Here is a 21,013-nt window from a genome sequence, read left to right as displayed (position 1 = left end):
GCCTTTACTTATATTTATAAAGCTTTTTCTTTTTCTTTTTCTTTATAATTTATTATAGCTTTTTCTTTTATTTATTATTTTTTCTAAGCTATCTTATAAGCTTATAAAGCTTCCCCTTTCCTTATATAAACTCTTATAGCCTTACCCTTACTTATAAAGCTCTCTCTTATATCCGCAAAACTCCCTTTAAGCTCGCTAGGCATTAGGATTACGGCATGTGATATGTAGAAGTTTTGGTATTCCTTACGTAACCTGTATTTTTGGGAGCCTCGAGAGCTAGCCAGAGCCTTAAGAATTCCCCTTACCTCACCCTTCCCGAGCATTAAAAAATCGTAATAAAAGCCCCTTCTATTCCAGAACCACTAAAATAGAGAGAAAGGTACTTGAGCTTCTTCTCTCTAATCCCCAGCTGAGCCCTAAGGATTTAAACGTAATCGCATTCCGATGCGCGATTCCCTAGAAGAGGGAGATTCTGGTATTCCTCACGTGACCCGTTTTTTTTACGGAGCCCCGTGAGCCAACCGCTTAGGGTGGCCTGAACGTAGGACAATATAGAGAAGAGAAGATAGAGAAATTAGTAATAACTTACTATTATATTACTAAGTTAGAAATAGAAATATAATAGAAAGAAAATCTAAAGAAGCTAGAAGCTTAGATCTATTATCTTAAAAATATTTAAATACCTAATATAAAACCTATTATATTTCTAGTAATATTCTTAGTTTAAAAGGCTTTAAAAACTCGAAAATTACTTACTTATTAGAGAAAGAATATTAAAGAAATCCAGAACTTCTTTTATTAGATAAAGTTAAAATAGTATAAAAATAATAGAATTATCTAGATTACTAATATAATAAAAGTTATATATTATATTTCCTATTTTAAAAATATAGCCAGGGATATTTAAAAATATAGAAAGTAATTAGTAAATATTAATATTATAAATTAGGAAATCTTTATTAAATTTATAAAGAATTCTATTTTAGATCTAAAAAATTATAATAATAATACTTTTATTAAGTTTAAAAATATTAAATAATAGCTAGGCTAAAATATCTAAAGCTTTATATTTTATTTAAATAGCCTATTAAATAACTTAGGATATATAGGTTTATTATAAAAATAAAATAACTTATTTAGTAGCTTAAGGTAAGAAATCCGAAATAAGATTAATTATTAAGGAAATATTCTATTAAAAAAAAGAAGCTTATTTCTATTATTATAAAAGTTAAGAATAATTTAAATCTATTTATTTAATAAGAATATAATAATAAGCTAATAAGATAATTAAAAAAAGAAAATAAGAGAAAAGAAAAAGAAAATAATAAAAGAAAATAAAAAAGAAATATATTTTTATTATAAGATTTATAAAACCAAAATAATAAAAATATAATAATAGAATCTAATATAATACTTATATTAGAATCTATAAAACTAGATATAATTTGCTTTATTTATTAGAAAAGGAATTACTATATTATTACTTATTCTAATTAAAAAAAACTAACTTACTATAATTATAATAAGTCTAGCTATAAAATATATAAATATCTAGAACTAAAAAAGCCAGAAAATAAATATATTTTATAATAGTTATATTTATTTATATTATAAAAAATAAGGCTTCTAAAATAAGAATAATAATTAAGATTATTATTAAAATAATAAAAGATAAATAAAAAGTTAAAATATTAGTAAATTCGGGTATAAAGGCTAATTATATAAAAAAGAAATTAGCTTTAGATATAGATATTTTATTAATATTAAGAGTAATTTCTTTATTTTTATTAGAAGAAAAAAGAATTTATTTATATAAAGATTATATTTTTAGGATTATTATTAAGAATATACTAGGGAACTAAAAAAAGACTAATATATACTTTATATTATATAATTTTAATCTAAACTATATTAATATAATACTTGAATTCCTATAGCTTTATTAAGTTAATTCTCTAATTTCCTTTAGAAAAATAATATAGAAATACTAAATTTAATTATAGAAGATTAAAGTTCTAAATATTAGAAAGTTTACTAAAGTAATAAAATATAAAATATATATTTTTCTATTAATTACTTATCCTATAATAAATAACTAAAGAATTACTATTATTATTACTAATAGAATAATTATATTTTCTAAAAAATATCGGGATCTTTTCTAAGTATTTTCTATAAAGGCTATAAATATATTATCTAATTATTATATAATAGAATATTATATAAATCTAGAACTAGGGTTCTAATTACTATATAGTTCTATATATATTTTATTAGAAAAAGAGCTTAAAGTTTTTTAAGAATATCTTAATACTAGCCTAGAAAAGAAATAGATCTATTATTTTATTAGCCTAGCTAATATCCTAATTATATTTATTCTAAAAAAAAGCAGCCTATATTTATATATTAATTACTAGAATCTAAATAGAATTATTATTAAGAACCAAATACTATTACTACTTATTAGTAAGACTATAAATAAGCTTTATAAAATAAAGATATATATAAAGCTAGATTTAAAGAATACTTATTATTAGTTATAAATACGAGAAAGTAATAAATAAAAAATAATATTTCGAATATATTATAAATATTTTAAATATTATATTATATTTTTTAGATTATCTAATATTCTAGTAATATTTCAGATATATATTAATTATATACTAGTAAGCCTTATAAATATTATTTATATAATCTATCTAGATAATATTTTAATTTATTTAGAGAACCTAAAATAGTATATAATAGTAGTCTAATATATATTCGAGTAATTATAATAATATTAGCTTTTTATAAACTTAGTAAAATATAAGTTTAATATAAAAAAAATAAAGTTCCTGAAATTTATAATTAGCCTAGATAATATAAAAATAGAAACTAATAGGATTATAGCTATTAGAGAATAGCTAGTTCTAAAAAATAATATTCGAGAAATTTAAGTATTTCTGAATTTTACTAATTTCTACTAGAAATTCATTTATAAATATTCTAGAATAGTAAAAAAGTTAACTAATTTATTAAAAACTAGTAAAAACTTATAATATTATTTTAGCTAGATAAATAAGATAAATAAGACTTTTAAGAAATTATAAATTATATTTATAATAATACTAATTCTTTATTATTTTAATCTAGCCTTAAAAATTTATATAAAAATAAATATTTTAGGATTTATAATTATAGATATAATTTCCTAGCTTTTTAATAAAAAGGCAAAAGCTAAATAATATCCTATTACCTTTTATTTAAAAAAAATAACTATAATTAAGAATAAATATAAAATATATAATTCTAAACTCTTAGCTATTATTCTAGTATTTTATATCTAGTAATATTATCTAATATATATCTAATATATTATTATTATTAAAATAGATTATAATAACTTAAAATACTTTATAATTAAAAGAAAACTAAATAGTTAATAAATAAAATAAATAAAGAAGCTAGCTATTTTTAACTTTATTTTAGAATACTAGCTAGAATATAATAATTCTACTAATAGGCTATTAAAAAAACTAGACTTTATAATAAGTATAAATAAAAATACTTTATTATTTATATTTTATAATAAGCTATAAAATATAAAATAAAAAGCTTTATAAATAATAATAATAAGATATTATACTATTTTTATAATACTATAATTTAAGGCCTAGGAAAAAGGAAATAAGTATTTCTTAATTAGTAAAATACTAAGAAATTCTAAAAAAGAAGTCTATTTTAATAATAAAATAGTATTAGAAATATTATTACTTAAGCCTATTACTAGTATAGCTAGTTATAAATAGTATATATTACGGATTCTAGTTATATAAATAGCTAAGTCCGAAATAATATATAAGGAAAATAGAAAAATATTACTTAAATTACTATTATAATACTAAAGGCTTAATTTATTAATATAATACTAATAGTATAAATAGTTCTTAAAAAAGACTTTTACTAGAGCTATTAAGATTTAGGAACTTAATATATCTGGGTTATTAAGATATTAAAATACTATTTATATATTAAATAAGCTAGCTTTTAAAAAAAATTATTATAAACTAACTATAATAATTCTATAAATAAGTATTTTAATACTAGTAAGATACTAGAAATTCTTTAAAGAAAGTATTTCTAGTAAAATATAAAAAAGAATATAAAAAACTATATTAAAACTTACTTTATATATTAATAAATTAAGGTAAAGAGATATTTATTATATAATATACTTAGTTTATTTTCTCTTTTCTCTAAGCTATAATAAGAAATTACTATAGACTTTATTATAGGGCTATTTTTTTCTAGATTTTATAATAAGATATATAATTCTATATTTATTATTATTAATAAATATATAAAAATTATATAATATATTTTAATTATTAAGGAAATCTTAGCTCCTAAATTAGTAGAGCTATTTATATATTATCTTATTAAAAACTTTAGTATATTTATAGATATAATCTCTAATAAAGAATCTGTTTTTATAAATAAATTCTAGTTAAGTTTATATTTTTATTTAAAGATTTAATAATAGCTAAATATAGTATTTTATTTATAAACTAATAAATAAATAGAGAATCTAAACTAAACTCTAGAATAGTACTTAAGGTATTATACTAGTTACTAATAAGATAACTAAATAATAAAGCTTATTTTTATAGAATTTATATATAATAACTTTATATATTTAATAATAGAATTTTTTTTATTTTATATAATATATGAATTTTATTCTAATATTAAATTATATATTAAGAATAATATTTCAGAAAAAAAATACTAATAATATAGGAAAAAATTTAAAAAATTTAAGTAAAATAAAAGATACTAGAAAAATAATAATAAGAAGTAATAAATATATAAAAAAAGTACTATAATAAGAAATATATTAATAAGGAATTTAATATATATAATAAAGTTATATTTTATATAAAGAATATTTAATAGCTATAACCTAATATAAAGCTAATAAATAAATATTTTAGTTTCTTTAAAATTCTAGAAATTATAAAAATATATAAATAAATATACTATTTAGAATTACTATTATTATATTAGATTTATAATATTTTTTATATTTTTCTCTTAAAACTATAATACCCGTAAACTAATATTATAGTAAAACCAGAACTAGTTAAGATTAAAAATAAAAAAGAATTTAAAATAGAATCTATTATAGTTTATAGAAAAAGTAAAAAAGAAAAAATATATTTTATTTATTAAAAGAGCTATTTACTAGTAAATAATATATAGGAACTATTAAGTAATCTAGAAAATATAGCTTAAGAATTATAAGAATATTTAAAAAAAAGTAATATTATAATACTATTAGCTAAATAGAAATATAAAAAATAAATACTTTTATTAGAAAATTATTAAAAATTATATATTTATTTTTAGAAAAATTATATAAAAATTATTAAAAACTCTAAAAACTTTAATTTCTATATCTTATAAATACTTTATTTATATAATTATTTTTTATTATTCTTATTATTATTCTTATTAGAATTCTTTTAAGAAATAAATAATAAATTAGCTTATAAAACTATTAGCTATTAGTAAGAAATAAAGAAAAAGTAAGCTTATTTAATATTAAAGAATATTAACTATATTATTAAAAGTATTTTATATTTATACTAAGCTAATAAGAATTATTTAACCTATTTCTTAAATTATTAAAGAAATTTATTAGCCTTAAATAATAGCTTTAATATAAGAAATATATATTATTTAATATAAAAGAAAAATAGTAATAGCTTTTTCTTTTTTAAATAAAAAATAAAAAAAATATTTATATATATTAATAGCTTAAAGAAAATAATTTAATTATATTATATATATTTAAGAAATCTTAAATAATATTAAAATAGAAAATAAATAAAGAAAATTATAATTTATAGAATTATATTTCTTATTTTTAAAATAGTAGTAATTATATATTAAATAATTATTACTTTTAATATAAATAAGATTAGGAAATTTAGTAATATTTTTAAAATATTAAAAATAATAAAAGTAAATTAAGAATATGAAAATATTAGCTAAATAAGTAATAATAGGCTAATAAATACTAAAAGAAGTATTTATCTTAATAAATAAAAAAATAAAAAAGGAAATTAGAAAGAAACTTAAATAAAGCTTAAATAAAGCTTAATTTTTTTTAAAAAAGGCTTAAAGAAAAAAAATAAAAAATAAGAAAAAGCTAGATATAATATTATAATTAAGAAAAGAAAAAATTAGTTAATAGGAAAAGAGAAGCCTTTTTATAATACTTTTTTCCCGAATAATAATTATAAATTTGGAACTAGCTTTATATTAGGAATATCTAGAAAATTTTAAAAAAGAAATTTATAAATAAACTAGAAAATTAAATTAAATTTTCTAAGCTTTTAGATTTATAAAATAATAATTTATTTATAAATAAAGGCTAAATTAGAATTTATAAACTAATTAGAAAACCGGAAAAGCTTTCTATTTAATAATATATACTATATTTATATTACTTTTATAAAAGGAAATTATTAGAAGTAATTTATAAGTTAGCTAGATAAGATTAGTAAATTATATTCTTAAGTTTATTATTTAATATAATAATAAAGTAATTATAAAAAGTTTTTAGGAAAAACTAATAGCCAGAAAGATTTTAGGGAATTATTTATAAAGCTATTTATAGTTCTTTTAGGCTTTTTAGAAATAAGGGCCTAGAGAAGAAATTAATATAATAAATATATATAATAATATATAAATAGGTATTAGATATTATAGATCTAGTTTCCTATTTTAGGTAAAGCTTATAATTAGAATTATATAAGTAATTAGAATTATATGAATTATATAGAATTATATTTCCTAATTAAGTAATATACTTTATAGGCTTAGCTAAATACTAGGAAATATATAAGAAAATGCTTCTAACTTTAGAAAAAGATATTAATTAGTTTTTTATTAGAATTAATTCTTGGAATTAGTTATATTTATAAGTATTACTTTATAGCTTATTTACTTTAATTACTTATATATTATTCTATTATTATATATCTTATATTCTATTAGTCTTAATTCTAGTAATAGCTCAAATTCCCGTTTTATCTATAATTAGTATACTAATATATAAGTTTATAAAAGCCCAAAATCTTTATATAAATATATTTATTTTACTAACTTATATACTTTAATTAAAAATCTTATTAAATTAATAATAATATATTTCGGAATTAGAAGCTATATAATATATTATTTAACTATACTTTTAGCTTAAAAATAATTAATAAAATAATATTTCCTTTATTTTTAATAAGAATTATAAATTTATTATTAAAAGTAATAGAAAATAGTTTTATATTTTTATAAGTAATAAAAGAGCTTTTATTCTTATAAAATAATTTATAATACTCGAATTAATATATTAGATATTAATAAAATTATTATTAAGTAATTAGTTATTAAATAGAATATTAAATATTAATTTTCTAGTAATTAATTTTTTTTAGTAATATAAGCTTTTTTTATAAATAGTTAATAGAATTAATAATATTTTCTAATTAATAAAATTAAAGTCTTTTCTATTAGAATTAAAATAATTCTAGTATTATGGTTGTACGCTCCATGGCTGTCACGTGCTCCCTGCACGTGGTATGCTAGGCTATATTGGGCTAGGCTAGTTCGCATGCTTACCTGGCGTTCGCATACACTTGTATATTCTTCTCTCCTTAGTTTAGTATTATCGGAATAAGAGCCACTCTACCCTGCTTTCCAAGCCCAGAGCCAGGCCTCGTAATATCTAGACTAATTTATATATAATATAATCTTTAATATTATATTCTTTAAATTTATAAAATATATAACAAATATTTAAATTTCTTTTTTACTTTAGCTTATTTAACTAATTTTTTCTATTTCCTTAAATAGCTAATATCTTTAAAATAATATCTGAATTAAAAGTAAAAAGTTTAGTCCTAAGTTTCTCTTTTTTAATAGAAGTATTTGCTTTAAGTAATTCTAGTTTTAATTTATTAATATTAGTTCTAATAGAATTTAAAAGAAGTTTATATAAGTTATATTTCTTTAATAATTTATAAATTAGGTATCTAAATATAGAAATATCTAAAATTAATTCATTTATTCTTTTAATTTTATTATACTTTACTGCTTTACTAGTAAATTTAGTATTACGTAATTATAATAATATATGCGGCTAGCTAGTATTTAGAATACTAAAGCTCTTATATATATGAGCTTCTTTTTTTAGTTTAGAATTCTCGGATTAAGAGCTACTCTACCTGCTTTCCAAGCCCAGAGCCCGGTTTTATAATAAATTTTAGCTATTTTATAACTAATATAGTTAATAAAATCGTTTATTTCCTTAGTATTATTAAATATAATAATTTCTAATTATTAAAGATAAGAGCTTTCTTTTAAGATTTTAGCTATTTAGCTTTAGCTTAAATCTGGCTCTAAATTTAGTATATAAGCTTAATTTCCTTAAATTATTACTAGATATTATAAATAATAAGTAAGCTTAATATTATTCTAGTAATTATAATTTAAAGAATAATTAATTTATTATTCTTTGGAATTATTTCTATAAGAGTAAAAGCTTAATTAGAATTAATAAATTATTATAGATCTTTAATAATAAAGAAGTTTATAGTATTATTTATTTAAAAGCAAATATTATTATTCGAAAAAGGCTTAATTTTAGTACTTTTATAAATAATATAAGTTAATTTTTTGGAATCTAGTATATTAGATTTTATAAAGAATTTCTGGCCAAAAATAGCTATGTTTTTAGCGAATTCTGCTAATATAAAGCCGAATTAATAAATAAAATTCATTAAAATTAATAATTTTAATAATTTTTGGAAATGGTTTTGGAATAGACAAGTGAGTACTAAGGTCACGTGACGTTCGGATTACTTAGTAAAGTATTAGCCGGGCTCAGAACCTATAGGAAAATAATTAATATATTAGAGATTAATAGTTTATAGAATAACTAGATATAAGAGAATAAAGTCTAGAAATAGAAGAAAAGTGTCTAAGGTAAGGGATTTATTCTTATTACTCTTTAGTAATACCGGTAATACCGAGCCCGCTTTCTCTAATATATTATTAATTAGCTAATAAATTAAAAGTAATTAAAATAATAATATATTAGTAAGCTTAATAAGCTCGGTAAGTAATATATAACAAATAAGAATAAAGAACCCTAAATTAGTAGTTAAACCTGGTATTAGAAAGACTAGTAAACTAGTTATAATAGTATACTAATTTCAATATTCAAAAAGCTATTTCCAGAAAGCTGCTCCCTAAGAAGCTTTTTATATATTATAATAAGCTATTTCCCAAGAAGCTCTTTATGTATTATATATAAAGAAATCACTAGATATAGCTTACTGTAATATATAAAGAGCTTTCTAGGAACGAGAAAGCGGGCAGTGTGACGGCTGGTGTCACATAGTTGATACGGACGTGGTTTCAGCCAAAGGGGTTGGTTTCAGCTAAGGTTCCAAGCTATGGTTCAAACCAAGCTCGCTTCCAAAGCTCGGCGTTTCAGTGGTCTTGGCCATACCTACTTATCCACTGCCACACCTCACTCCTTCCTCCTTAGCTTTAAATTCTCAAGATATAGGAAATCATTGATCTTTGAGCCTCGTTCCATTACTCTGTTCCTGCCGTCACAGGCAGGGAGGGGGGGTTCCCAGATAGTTTCCTGAGGGGCAGCTCGCTAGATAAAAGCTATGGTGCCTCAGGTAACTAGCCTCATATATTCTCTTAAGGCATACCTTACCAAATTTATATTATCTTCCTCCTATATCTTTTCTCTGGGAGGGCATCTTATTACAATATATAAAGAGCTTTGCGGGAGAGTAGCTTCTGGAAATAGCTTACTATAATATATAACGAGCTCTCTAGAGAGGTATTTCCTTAGAGGGCAGCTTCCTGCAGGGCAGCTCTTGGGAGGGGGCGGGGGACCGGGGGCGAGGGGGCAGCTTCTGGGAGGGAGCTCCCTGGGGCGCAGCTCACTGCAATACGTAAAGAGCTCCCATTAATAGTAAGTGCGAGTCTCAGTATAATTTTAGTATAATTCCAAGCCTAATTTTTGAGTACTATGCAATTTGTAGCTTTGAATTCCATGATTTTGGTATTCTGGTACTCAAGTGCTCGAGTGCTCGAGTGTTTTGACCCTTCTTCACCGCCTAAAATCCTGCCCTACAGTAGTTGGAAATGGTCACCTTGTAATGACGACTAGGCTACCGCCTAACCGCCCACACCGCCCAACCAAAAATCTAAGACTTTTGAAAAAAAAAAGAATGAAAAAAATTCTTGCCATGCTTGGGATTTGAGTTTGAAAGAGAGCCAAGAGATGGGGAAAACGGGTAGAACGAATCAAGACGTTATGCGACTCGGGGGCTGACAATCGAAGGTGGTTGGTTGTGTTTGTAGAATTCCGGATGTTTCATAGGATTCCGGGCGAAGCCCCTTCATAAGACGTACGTGCAACTGTCCATCGTTTCAGATTTGCACCTTCAGACCTTTAAATGCTGGGAGGAAGTTGAGTCTTGTATTTAAATGAAGAGATGACGCGAAGAAGAGGTGAAGTGAGGTTGAAGATTTTCGGCAACTCGATACCGAACACACCGTGCCGAGCGTGGCCTTCCTACCACCGTAGAAATCTGTACAAGGTTCCCCCATTAACACACTTCCCGACTATACTTTTAAATATTTTCTTTAAAGTTACCTGAATGTCGATGTTCAGAATCATGAGATGTAGAAAGGTTGATTTCTAAATCCTGAAGAGTTAGGGGAAGGCTAGTATTATACTAGCTTTCTCTCCTTGCAACCCCAGATATAAAGAACTAACTTCTCATCCTATACAAAGCACTGAACCTCCTAGACTAAATGTCTGGGAGCGCCCTGTTTCAACAAAAATTGGTATCGCTTCAGGTCATGAAGACGCTTCCGCTCGGCTCTGGTTTCTTTACATACAAAAGCTAAAGCCAAAGTCTAGCGCTCCGAGTCGATTCGCGGATCTTAAATGCCGTGTGATGCATTGTCTTCCTCTCTCGCGAACCGTCACTTCACCCGTGGTCCTCTCTCCCTTCGTCTGGCTCGCTGACTCGATGGTCCTCGGCCTAGGCCTCTCTCCCTTCCCCTAGCTGGTTGGTTCCCGCTTCGCCGGCGTAGTGTCCTCTATTTATTGATTAACTTCCCCACATCATTTAACATGATGCTCTCAACCCTCCCATTCGTCCTCCGTGGATGAGCGTCATTCATCTGCACGCTCCAGCCTGCCCCCCATCCAGGAAGCGCTCCCCCAGCTCCCGCTAAATATATATCATCGTTCTCATCCGCCCTCCTTGTGACCGCATGCCCGCTCGTGCTCGAAACAGAGCAGTCATATCCATTCGCACTTGACTCGCTCCTCGCCTGCCCATGTTCCTTCTTTCCCCTCTCCCCTTTCTTCGGCAACAATTCCGGACTTGTCATAATCCCTAGCCTCTCTCTCTTGCCTCTTAACCCAGGACTTTTTGGACCTAGGTTGGGTGATTTCACGTAATTGAAGCCTGCTGGCTTTCCTCCGGAAAAGGGGCCAGAGCGTGCCCACCAGCCGAGGAAGCCGTTGGAAACGGTGACAGACCCATCCCGGATGTCGAGGGCTGTGGAGACTTCGCCGGCGATCTCTTCCAGTGTCCGCCCTTTGGTTTCGGGGAGGAGGAAGGAGACGATAGTGCCACAGAGCATGAAGAGGGCGAAGATTTGCATGAGATGCTGGATGGGATTAGTCTTTTTTTGTGATGAGGTTGAGAAGAGAGGAAATGAAAGATTGGACGAGTTGGAATTCACTTTTGTACTGTACAACTGTAAAAAGAAAATCTGAGAGGAAAGGGGCGTTGGAAAACGTACCGGAAGCCATGGCGAGCATTGCATGCCTTGGCAATTCGGTGATGCGCCTTTACCAAGTAGGGGGTTCGCAATAACCTGCGCAATGATGGCGCCAATTTTGCCGCCTGCAGCGGAGACTCCGTGTCCTGTCGAGCGGTAACGTGTGGGGAAGCATTCTCCTGGAATGATGAAGGTAGTTGTGTTGGGCCCAAAGTTGAAGAAGAATTGGGCTAGGACATAGAGGGCGAGGAGCGCTTTCGAAGAGAGCGCGTGGTAAGCAAATCCGATGACGACGAAGATGACGGTGAGGAGAAAGAAGCCCATGATTTGGATGGGCTTACGGCCCAGGGTATCTATAGTTGCTACTGATGTCCAGTAGCCTGGGATCGAGCCCGCACAAACGAGGACGAGATTACCAATGGCGGTGTGCAGAAGACTAGCGTAGACTGTGTCGCCATTGTAGTAGCCGATAGCGTTTAATACAATGGTATTGTTTAACCCGAGGCCATAGAAAGCCAAATCGAGGAAAAACCAGGATGCCGTTGTCGAGAAGATGACTTTGAGGTTCTGCCATTGAGAGAAGTAGGAGAACACATCTGGCCAGGATGCTTTGGGTACCGCCAATTTCTTACCCATCCTTTCCTTCGTCTGTTGCTGAGAGAGGGGATCGACCACCCCCTCTTTCTGGTTCTTCATGTAAGCCTTCACATCGGCCTCAGCCTTTTCGATATCGTGCCCAACATCAAAGGTGTATCTGGGTGTTTCGGGGATCGTGATCCGGTAATACAGCGCGAAAACGGCGGGGACGCCACCAAAGCCGACGATTATTCTCCATGCTCGATCACCTGCCAGCTGACAATCATCCCCACAGCTTGACCATGCCCCCGTGGTGTTGAGGAAAGACCCCTTAAAGCCGACGGTGGTTATCAAGGCAACCAGCGCCGCAGCAAATTGACCAGCTCCTTGCATAGAAAAGACGGCGGCCATCATCGCACCACGCCACCGTGTTGGAGCGAACCTACTCAATTAGTGAACCGCACTAGACTCAATTGGAAATGGGGTCATGTGTGGAAAGATCGGTCCATTACGTTCTCTTGAACCACAATATATCAATCTGAGAAAGGTCGAACGTACTCTGAAGTGATAACAGCAGACAATGGGTAGTCTCCGCCAATACCGATTCCCATTATTACTCTCCAGAATACCAGCAGTCCAGTCATCGTTACAGCGCTACTCGGGGCTGACAGGGACTGGGCCAAGGTCGCGATGATAATGATAGCGAGCTCCATTCCGTACATCTTTCTTCTCCCAATAAGATCTGCAAGCCATCCAAATCCAACTTGTCCTATCACAGCACCTCCGGATGTTGCAGCTTTGAGAGCAGTGCTGACGTTCGTAGGTAACACCCCTTGGTTGGTCTGCTGCCAATATACCATACCTAGAATTGAAGTAACTAGATTGATGGCGAAAATATCGTACGAGTCCGTGAAAAACCCTATACCTGCCACCACGACCGCCCTGACGTGGTACCTAAATGAAAATAATTAGAGAAAGTTCTTTTCATGAAGTTGCCCTGTTATATCTTCGCGTTGGTAGATATAATAAGACCTAAGGTGATTCCGGGCATTGTAAAGAACTTACCATCCGAATGGAACCTTATCAATCTATGATGACATCAGTGAGTCTTGTTCCATAATGCTGAAAGCCATGTTGCCGGCCAAGAAGGGATTCCTACCTCTGAAAGCGCCAACCTCCTCCGGAGGTTTGCATCTTGAATATGTGAATAGTCATTGTGAAAGTTGTGGAATGCGGCGTTTCCGCCGTACGTGCGTGTATATGTCGGGGGTACAGCCGACTCCCCCAGGAAGTCGTGGTCCATCTTCGAAGCTGCTGTTCCTAGCCTAAGCCTCACCTAGCTGGCAGTCTTCACGGAGTCCAAGACAGTGGCGACAACGACGACAGTCCTCGACGAGTACGGGAAGAAAAGAGTTTTAAAGACGCAGCTGCCTACACAAACGCGTCCGAAGAGCTCGCTCCAGAGGGGCGATTGAAGTGTTTAGCCCACCGTGGGCTGCTCGCCGGAGTCGTACAAAACGGCAGGAGGCTGAGTCGAGTCGATGCACAACAGGTACGGGTGCTGTACGACCGACCTGGGTGCCTTGAAGGATGGCAAGGTAGCTGGCTGGCTGTCGTCCACGGAAGGATGCTGAGGATGCTGGTGATCCTGATGATGCTGATGATGCTGATGATGCTGTGAATAGTGATGTCGTCGGATGGTGTTCAGGAGAGGTCGGTTATCGGCTGATCGCCGCCCATCGAAGCACGAATAGTTGGGTCGTTCAAGTAAGAAATGGGTACGTGGGCGATGCAATCAAACCCCACTTGCGTCCCGTTTTGCCGTTTTCGGTACTGGGGTGGGGTGTGTGACTGGACCGACAGTTGATCCTGGGGTTGCCAGTCCGCCCTAGCGCCCGCGCTGCTGAGGGAGATGGAGGTTGAGGTTGTGCTTGTGCTTGTGCTTGCTGCTGACGCTCCGATTGGGCCACAGGCATGCATAGACGCTTCCAGCCACAGAACCACAATCCCCAGTTTCTGGCTCTCGAGGGCCCTGGCTCCAAGTACAGTATTAGAAGCGGGCAGTAATCAATTATTGAATCTGCATGGCTTCAAACTTCAAACTCGAGGCTGTACAGTACGAATACAGGATGGAATGGCGGCCCAACGAAGAGGCAAGCTGCGTGCCCGTGGGTGACGGGGGGCCGCAGAGGGGCCTCTCTCTGCCTGCCTCCACTGTTTTAATAACGAGGGGCGTTTCCAATGGTGGCAGAACGGATCTCTATTCCCAGGTTCTTGCTTTTTGGCGGCTTTTTGGCGGGGTCTGGCGTTTGAAGTCGTCAGTGACGGCATTCGCGCCCCTGGAATCCACGGTTGGCCTGTAGATGTTCGCTTTCCTGCCACGAGGACCCAGGATGCCGCAACACACGTTGGGTCGAAGGGGGGCGGGCGGGCGTGCACCGGCTGTTGGGCAGTGAGACGCCGACGGCTGGCGGTGACAAGTTGAACCCTCCTGATGAAGTGATGGGCGCAGTTTGTTTGTTGCACGCTCTCGAGCGGCCCAATACTACTACAGCGTGAGTGTGAGCGTGAGTGTGAGCGTGGGAGCGGGTGCAGCAAGGTGGCGGTGGTTGTCCTCCTCGGATCGAACTACCAATGCTGAGCAGAGGGAACAGAGGGGCAAATTGCTCCCTCACTCAATCATGCGTGGTTCCCGGGTAGGTGGTCGAGAGTCGAGTCGAGTCCAATCGAGTTCGTCGTATGTGCTGTACTGCTGCTGCTGCGATGCTGGGACGAGGGCAGTGAAAGATGCCAATTGTGTGCGGATGGATTTGAGGTCGTCGAGTCGTCGACACACGTGGGCGGAGCGCCGGCTCTGATGGGTCCGTCCGTTGGAACAAGGGGCGCGGCAAAGCGCAAGCGAAAAACGCCATGGCTTGCGCCCCTGGTCCCCGCCTGGTCCCTGGAGAAGTGAGCTGAGCCGCTGCCGAAAGTGACGGGTCCACGAGTCACGAGTCATGAGTGACGAGCGGACGAGCTGCCGCATTCGATTTTGGCATGTTGCGAATTTGGCTCCCTGCCTCTTGACTCGGTCGCCGCCGCCAGCATCAAACGAAATTGGTGGCGGCCGTGGCTTTCCCGGCCACCGGGGTCCAACGGATTGCTGGCCCGAGAGAAACAGATCGGCTGGCGGGCTGGCCTGGTCGCCGATGATGGCGTCTGGAGTACTTGTACAGCCAGCTTTCTCTTGCTGTTGGAGACTTTCTCCACAGAAAGGCTGACAGTCCAGCGCCGACCGGACTGAATCCCCCTGAGAGTGCCTTGCATCTCGAAGCACGCTTCATGCAGCAATCAGGGAAGACATCGACCCTCGGGTCTCGCTTTCTTTCCATCAGCAGAGGCAGCTTTGCAAGAAGGAAACAGAAACAGAAACAGAGCCGGCCCAAATGCCGAAATACACGTGCGGTCGGTCTGGCGGTCGGTCTGGCCCCTCTCATCTCACAAACTTTCCTGGGGACAGGGTTTCCGCATTGAAATCCCGCGCAAAAGCAAAGCAAATCACCCTCAACCCAGACCTTCTGGAAAAGGCGTGGGGGCGCACTTCCGGCAACGTGGCTCTCTGCCGGGGAACTTGGCCTTGGGAACTTGGCCGCGAAGGCATGGAAGGGAAGGCTCACGGTTTCACGGGTTTCCCACTAGCGACTAGCGTCAGATAAGCGAGCCTGCATCCGCTGGATTCAGGGGAAGACGCGCGCCAGTGGTATCACCAGCTTCAGGACTCAGGAGTGACCAACTAATCAAGCTCCAGCTGGCTGACCATGCGGAACGTCATTCGGTTACTATTCGTGCATCTGCCTCTCCTTTCCCTCGTTGCGGCTACTCGTCAACGCCAATTGCCGACCCGCGAAGGTATCAAGTGGCTGCGGGAAGAACGAAGTGCTCTCGTCCGCCTCGATATTCCTGAGCTGCCCCTGTGGAATACAGAGGAGCAGATCGGCGAAGACCAACCGAGTGCTCTGATCTTCAACTTCACGCTCTCTCACGACAACCGCATACTTGCTCTCAATGGCATTCCCATCCTGCCCCTCGAAAACGCCTACGTCCCTCCACGTCTCTTCGCGTATCAGACCTCGGAGACATTAACCCAATTCGAAAATGATACTATTGCCGACTACAACAACTGCCCCCTATTCTTCCTCGACTACTCTCGCATAGTCCCGCAAGCCGAAGATGGCTTCCAGCAATTCTACAACTACACGCCGAGCCTCAACCTCGACATCCTGGGGGCGAGCATCGCGGGCTACAATGCCCTCCTCCCCGCCGACAACCAACGCTTCATCCGCCTCACCCTCCACCAGGTCGAACCACGCTCCACTCCCATATCCCTCCTCTCCTTCAAAATCGCAGATATATATCTAGAAGATCGGGGCCCCAATAATCAGTTCAAGAGCCCAGAAAGTTTGAAACCATGTACGGCATGGTCATGGCTTTGTCCCGACAAGCCAGCTTATCCTTGGTATCAATACATATATCGGCAGAATTTTGACGAGTATGGGAGGATTGGATCGATGCGCCATCTTATACATATGAAGTGGGCGACCTTGATAGAGGTGTATGGCGTTGCCCAGGTTGCCATCATTAGTTCCGCTGTTGGAATTGTGATTCTTTCACTAATAGGATATGGTATTTATAGAGTTTTCAAGAGGGCGCAAGAGTTATGGCAAAAGCGGCTTGGAGATATCGATGCGTGGACGGCGGATGAGGAGATTGGAGGGCTGCTGGATGACGAGGAAGAGGAGGAAGAAGGTGATAATTATGTTGGTAAGGACGTGGTGGAGATGGAAGACTGGACTGGGAACGCAGACGCTGAGAAGCCTCTGCCTCCTCCTCCTGTTCCTCCCCCAGTTCCTCCCAAGGCTGGAGAGCCTTCTCGTTCATGAAGTCATGAAGATGGACGACTGCACATAATACCCATTTGATCTTTTGAATATATCAAATACCCCCACGTCTCTTGCCCACCGCAAGCGTGTAACCGTCCAACTGAGACCTTTCTCCGCGAAGCGAGCGCCACAACAGAAGGAGCAAGTCGCCACCCGAATACCCGGGGGGATGTCATTCGGAAACAGCCACGGGAAATGTCTTGCATTTGCTAATCGCATGGGGGCATTTGCATGACTGAACTCCTGCTTCTGCAAAACCGACTCGCACTTTTAATGCTTGTCCTCAATTATTCTCACATGGATCTAGGAACAATTTTTCCCTTTCCTTGCTTGGTTTTCCGAAGTTACCTAACTGCTTGAACTCTATCTCCTGATGCCAGAGGGGTGTCAAGTCTGCATGATGCGCCAAGAAAGCATGTTTCTCTAGCGCCTGCCAAAAGCAGCCGCTTCGTCCGCGACTTCGCTTAACCATACCGCATCTGGCAGGTACGTCAAAAATGTCCAAAATCACCACAGAGGGTACAGAGATTGTAACAGTCTGCCCAAACATGCTTTTTCCCGCAGAAGTCACAGCTGACTCGCAATTAGGGATGGTACTTTACATTACAGCCCGAGTACGTTACGTAAAGTATGTAATTACAGCCCCTAAGTACTTTACACGTTACCTTACAGTCATGTGATGCACTAGCCCAATACGGAACACACTATACCTAATTTGGAGGCGGTGTGGTCTCGTAGTAATTTTGAATCTTCGCAGCTGAGAAACTCTCCATTATTAACACTCTCCATTATTAACACTCTCCATTATTAACACTCTCCATTATTAACACTCTCCATTATTAACACTCTCCATTATTAACACTCTCCATTATTAACACTCTCCATTATTAACACTCTCCATTATTAACACTCTACTCTCCATTATTAACACTCTCCATTATTAACACTCTCCATTATTAACACTCTCCATTATTAACACTCTCACCACCAGGGAATTAATCGCCATTTAACGAGCTAATATGGCAGCTAATATTTAGCAGAGCGCCCGAGAGAAGGTAGAAATCCATGGAGCCTTTGATAAAAGATTTGTACGCGAAGACGGGTCCATATTTAAGGCTATTCCAGAGGTTCAGGTCACAATTCAGGGTACACTTCAGGGCTCACAGGAGTTTCAGGGGGGGATTAGTACTGGTTTTCAGGGCCTTCAGGGCTTCCCAAATCAGTACGATAACCTGGATTTTCGGGCGTTTGGGGATAACTATTAGGACCACGTGTCCAAATTATACTCTCCTTTATGCATGAATTATACCATATTTATACCTAATTTACACGAGCTTGAGTACGTTACGTACGGTAAAGTATGTAAAGTGTAAAGGTTACCATCCCTACTTGCAATCCATCCTTTGCCACCTGATCTGCCTGCGGCTTGAGCCGCATCTCCTCCACTGCATCATTGGCTCGCTTTAACCACTCCACATCAGGCTCAACAAACTCCAAGTCCAAATCATGCCATGAAGGTTTCCCAACCACCGGGAAGTATCTCAATCTCCTTCAATATCTCGATATCTCTGATCTCATTGCAGAGCAGAGGGAGTAGTGCTTCTTCGCACGTCCAGGGGTGGTCAGTAGGGTAGAGATGCGTCTTGATGATTGATCGAACCATCATCTTCCGCCACATGCAGATCAATTTCTCCACTCCGGTGCAGAATCTCTAGATGTGTGGAACGCAAAGACGAAGACTCATAACCAAATCGTAATCGCAAGCGTGTTCGCGTTCAGGACAGGCAATAGCGCAAAGATGCCACTTGATCTTGCCCTCGAACTTCAAGTACTTAAGATGAGCCTTCTTCGGTCCAAATCGTGTACACAAACCGCGAGAATGGGTCGAAATATGTCCATCCAGTCAAACCACGAAGCGAGACATGGCTCTTGATCTAAGTGATAATAGATGGCATCGACTTGGTCCGTCCAATCCTCCCACCTCTCGGCCTTATGCGCATTCGGGCGGTAGACCATCCCCTTCGCCATGACAGATGGCAGACTCGAGATGCAACTAGGATTATTCATTCAAAAGTAGAACTCATTGCCGCGACACAGCATCTTATTTCCCCTTTCCCACCTCTCCTAGGAAGTTTCTCAGGAACGAGATATCAACCATCTTTCAATCGATCCGCATCTTGTTCTCCGAAGAACAGTCCGCTGAGATCGCAAGCGTTAGATTTATAAGTATAATTCACAAACTCGTATTTATTAACTGTAAATGGGAAATAGTTCGTAATACTAATTACTTAATACTACTTCCCTAGAGCATTTTGCTTCCGAGGCTACCTCCAACTCTCCTCTCTATATATCAACTTAATAATTATCTTTATTTTTCCCTCTAATATCCTTTCCTTAGTAAAATCCCCCTAAATTACGAATTTGGTTAAATCAAGAAAACCTTTTCACGGCGCTTGGTATTCCGAATATGAAGTCACCCATTGATTGGGTAGAGACTAAAGAGTTGAATCAGGACGCCACCGCACGTGGAAATTTTTTTTATTTTTATATATCTTTTTTTACAGAGGTTGGGGAGACGCGCTGGTTGGGTTTGCTTGCTTGCCTTTCGCAATTGGCGCTTCTTGCGATGGACTCCCGAGATAGACACGGTGATTCTGACCTTGTGGAAAAGGGTTGAGACGAGATAGATGGGAAGGGGATGGTGTGTAAATTGTGGCTTGTGAGCGGTGGGGATGGAAGAGGCGAAACGTTACGGTAGTTGACGGTCAGCACTGCTTTTTTAGCTCTGAAGAAGTAGTTGAAATAGCTTACGGAGGACGCGGCCATAAGTCTTGCAACTGGCAGGGGTGGGCGCCAAGCCTAAGAACGCCACATAGCTCTGGCATAGCAACGGTGCTTAGGGCCTCAGTTACCTGAAGGGACATCGCTATTAGTAATGTTTACAGGGCTTGAGTGCTGTTATTTAAGCATGACAAGCCTGTAAGGCCCTGTAATTATGGCGCTCTGGTTGTCGTGCAACGCCCTTGAAATTTAAGCGAGTGTGGCGTCAAACCCTGACAGTTGCAAGACTTTTGGCGCGTCCTCTGTAGAGCGTTGCAGGTTCACTGCAATTTTAGCTCTGAAGAAGAGGTTGAAATGGCTTGGGGCTGAGGCGTTTTAACCGATTGCAGAGGCATCACCCCACCAACCCGCCCACACCCCCTTCCCGCTCAACTTGGCTTTTGGAAACCTTAACGCCACAAATTCGAAGGAAAAAACCCCCCTTAATACGATACTCGCAATATTTCGAGTATTCTCTATAATCTGGAAAGTTTTTGGAATTTTTCCAAAGACTTTGAAAAATCGAGAAAATTGTGGTGGGGTAGGCGTGAGCGGGAAAGGGGTTTAAGCTGTCGGTGACACTTCACTGCAATTTTAGCTCTGAAGAAGGAGATGTAAGTACCGGATCCATGGAGGATATTGGATTGTAGGGAGCACTGCAATTTTAGCGTATCAAAAGGGATCTGTAAAGTAGGATGGGTTGTGAACTTGTTAGGTGGATTTAATCGAGGTTTTTCTTGTGGACGGGGCTTGCAGCTGCACTGCACTCTTAGCCCCAAAAAGCAAGTTAACGAATTCACACTTTATAGTTGATTGTC

At 35.5% G+C, this 21,013-nt stretch overlaps 3 protein-coding genes across 3 annotated transcripts; 1 reads left to right on the top strand and 2 right to left on the bottom strand.

Annotated features, from left to right (window-relative positions):
• Nucleotides 1–10,938: 10,938 nt before the first annotated feature.
• On the bottom strand, nucleotides 10,939–14,149 carry K444DRAFT_136138 (phosphate permease). Its single transcript, XM_024870509.1, has 4 exons — nucleotides 13,616–14,149; nucleotides 13,522–13,544; nucleotides 13,015–13,410; nucleotides 10,939–12,898 (listed from the first exon to the last, which is right to left on the bottom strand). Exons 1-4 carry the CDS (start codon nucleotides 13,757–13,759, stop codon nucleotides 11,188–11,190), a joined length of 2,274 nt encoding a protein of 757 aa, XP_024731030.1. The 5' UTR covers nucleotides 13,760–14,149; the 3' UTR covers nucleotides 10,939–11,187.
• Nucleotides 14,150–15,455: 1,306 nt separating this feature from the next.
• On the bottom strand, nucleotides 15,456–16,093 carry K444DRAFT_136121 (uncharacterized protein). The gene has a single exon (XM_024870507.1). The coding sequence runs from the start codon at nucleotides 15,930–15,932 to the stop codon at nucleotides 15,543–15,545; it is 390 nt and encodes a 129-aa protein (XP_024731029.1). The 5' UTR covers nucleotides 15,933–16,093; the 3' UTR covers nucleotides 15,456–15,542.
• On the top strand, nucleotides 16,093–17,486 carry K444DRAFT_136125 (uncharacterized protein). Its single transcript, XM_024870508.1, has one exon. It carries the CDS (start codon nucleotides 16,254–16,256, stop codon nucleotides 17,373–17,375), a length of 1,122 nt encoding a protein of 373 aa, XP_024731028.1. The 5' UTR covers nucleotides 16,093–16,253; the 3' UTR covers nucleotides 17,376–17,486.
• Nucleotides 17,487–21,013: the final 3,527 nt, after the last annotated feature.

Source organism: Hyaloscypha bicolor (assembly GCF_002865645.1).
Source record: "Hyaloscypha bicolor E unplaced genomic scaffold K444scaffold_136, whole genome shotgun sequence".
Taxonomy (NCBI): domain Eukaryota; kingdom Fungi; phylum Ascomycota; class Leotiomycetes; order Helotiales; family Hyaloscyphaceae; genus Hyaloscypha; species Hyaloscypha bicolor.
Note: the sequence above shows the minus strand (reverse complement) of the source record. Positions and strands in the feature narration are given on the sequence as shown.

What these genes read in the sequence shown, in the direction of transcription:
- K444DRAFT_136138 (XM_024870509.1), bottom strand. Translation starts at nt 13,759, where the DNA reads ATGGACCACGACTTCCTGGGGGAGTCGGCTGTACCCCCGACATATACA. An exon ending in GGAGGTTGGCGCTTTCAGAG is followed by an intron (nt 13,545 to 13,615) that starts GTAGGAATCCCT and finishes ATGTCATCATAG; the next exon opens with ATTGATAAGGTTCCATTCGG. An exon ending in GATAAGGTTCCATTCGGATG is followed by an intron (nt 13,411 to 13,521) that starts GTAAGTTCTTTA and finishes ATTTTCATTTAG; the next exon opens with GTACCACGTCAGGGCGGTCG.
- K444DRAFT_136121 (XM_024870507.1), bottom strand. Translation starts at nt 15,932, where the DNA reads ATGAGAGGGGCCAGACCGACCGCCAGACCGACCGCACGTGTATTTCGG.
- K444DRAFT_136125 (XM_024870508.1), top strand. Translation starts at nt 16,254, where the DNA reads ATGCGGAACGTCATTCGGTTACTATTCGTGCATCTGCCTCTCCTTTCC.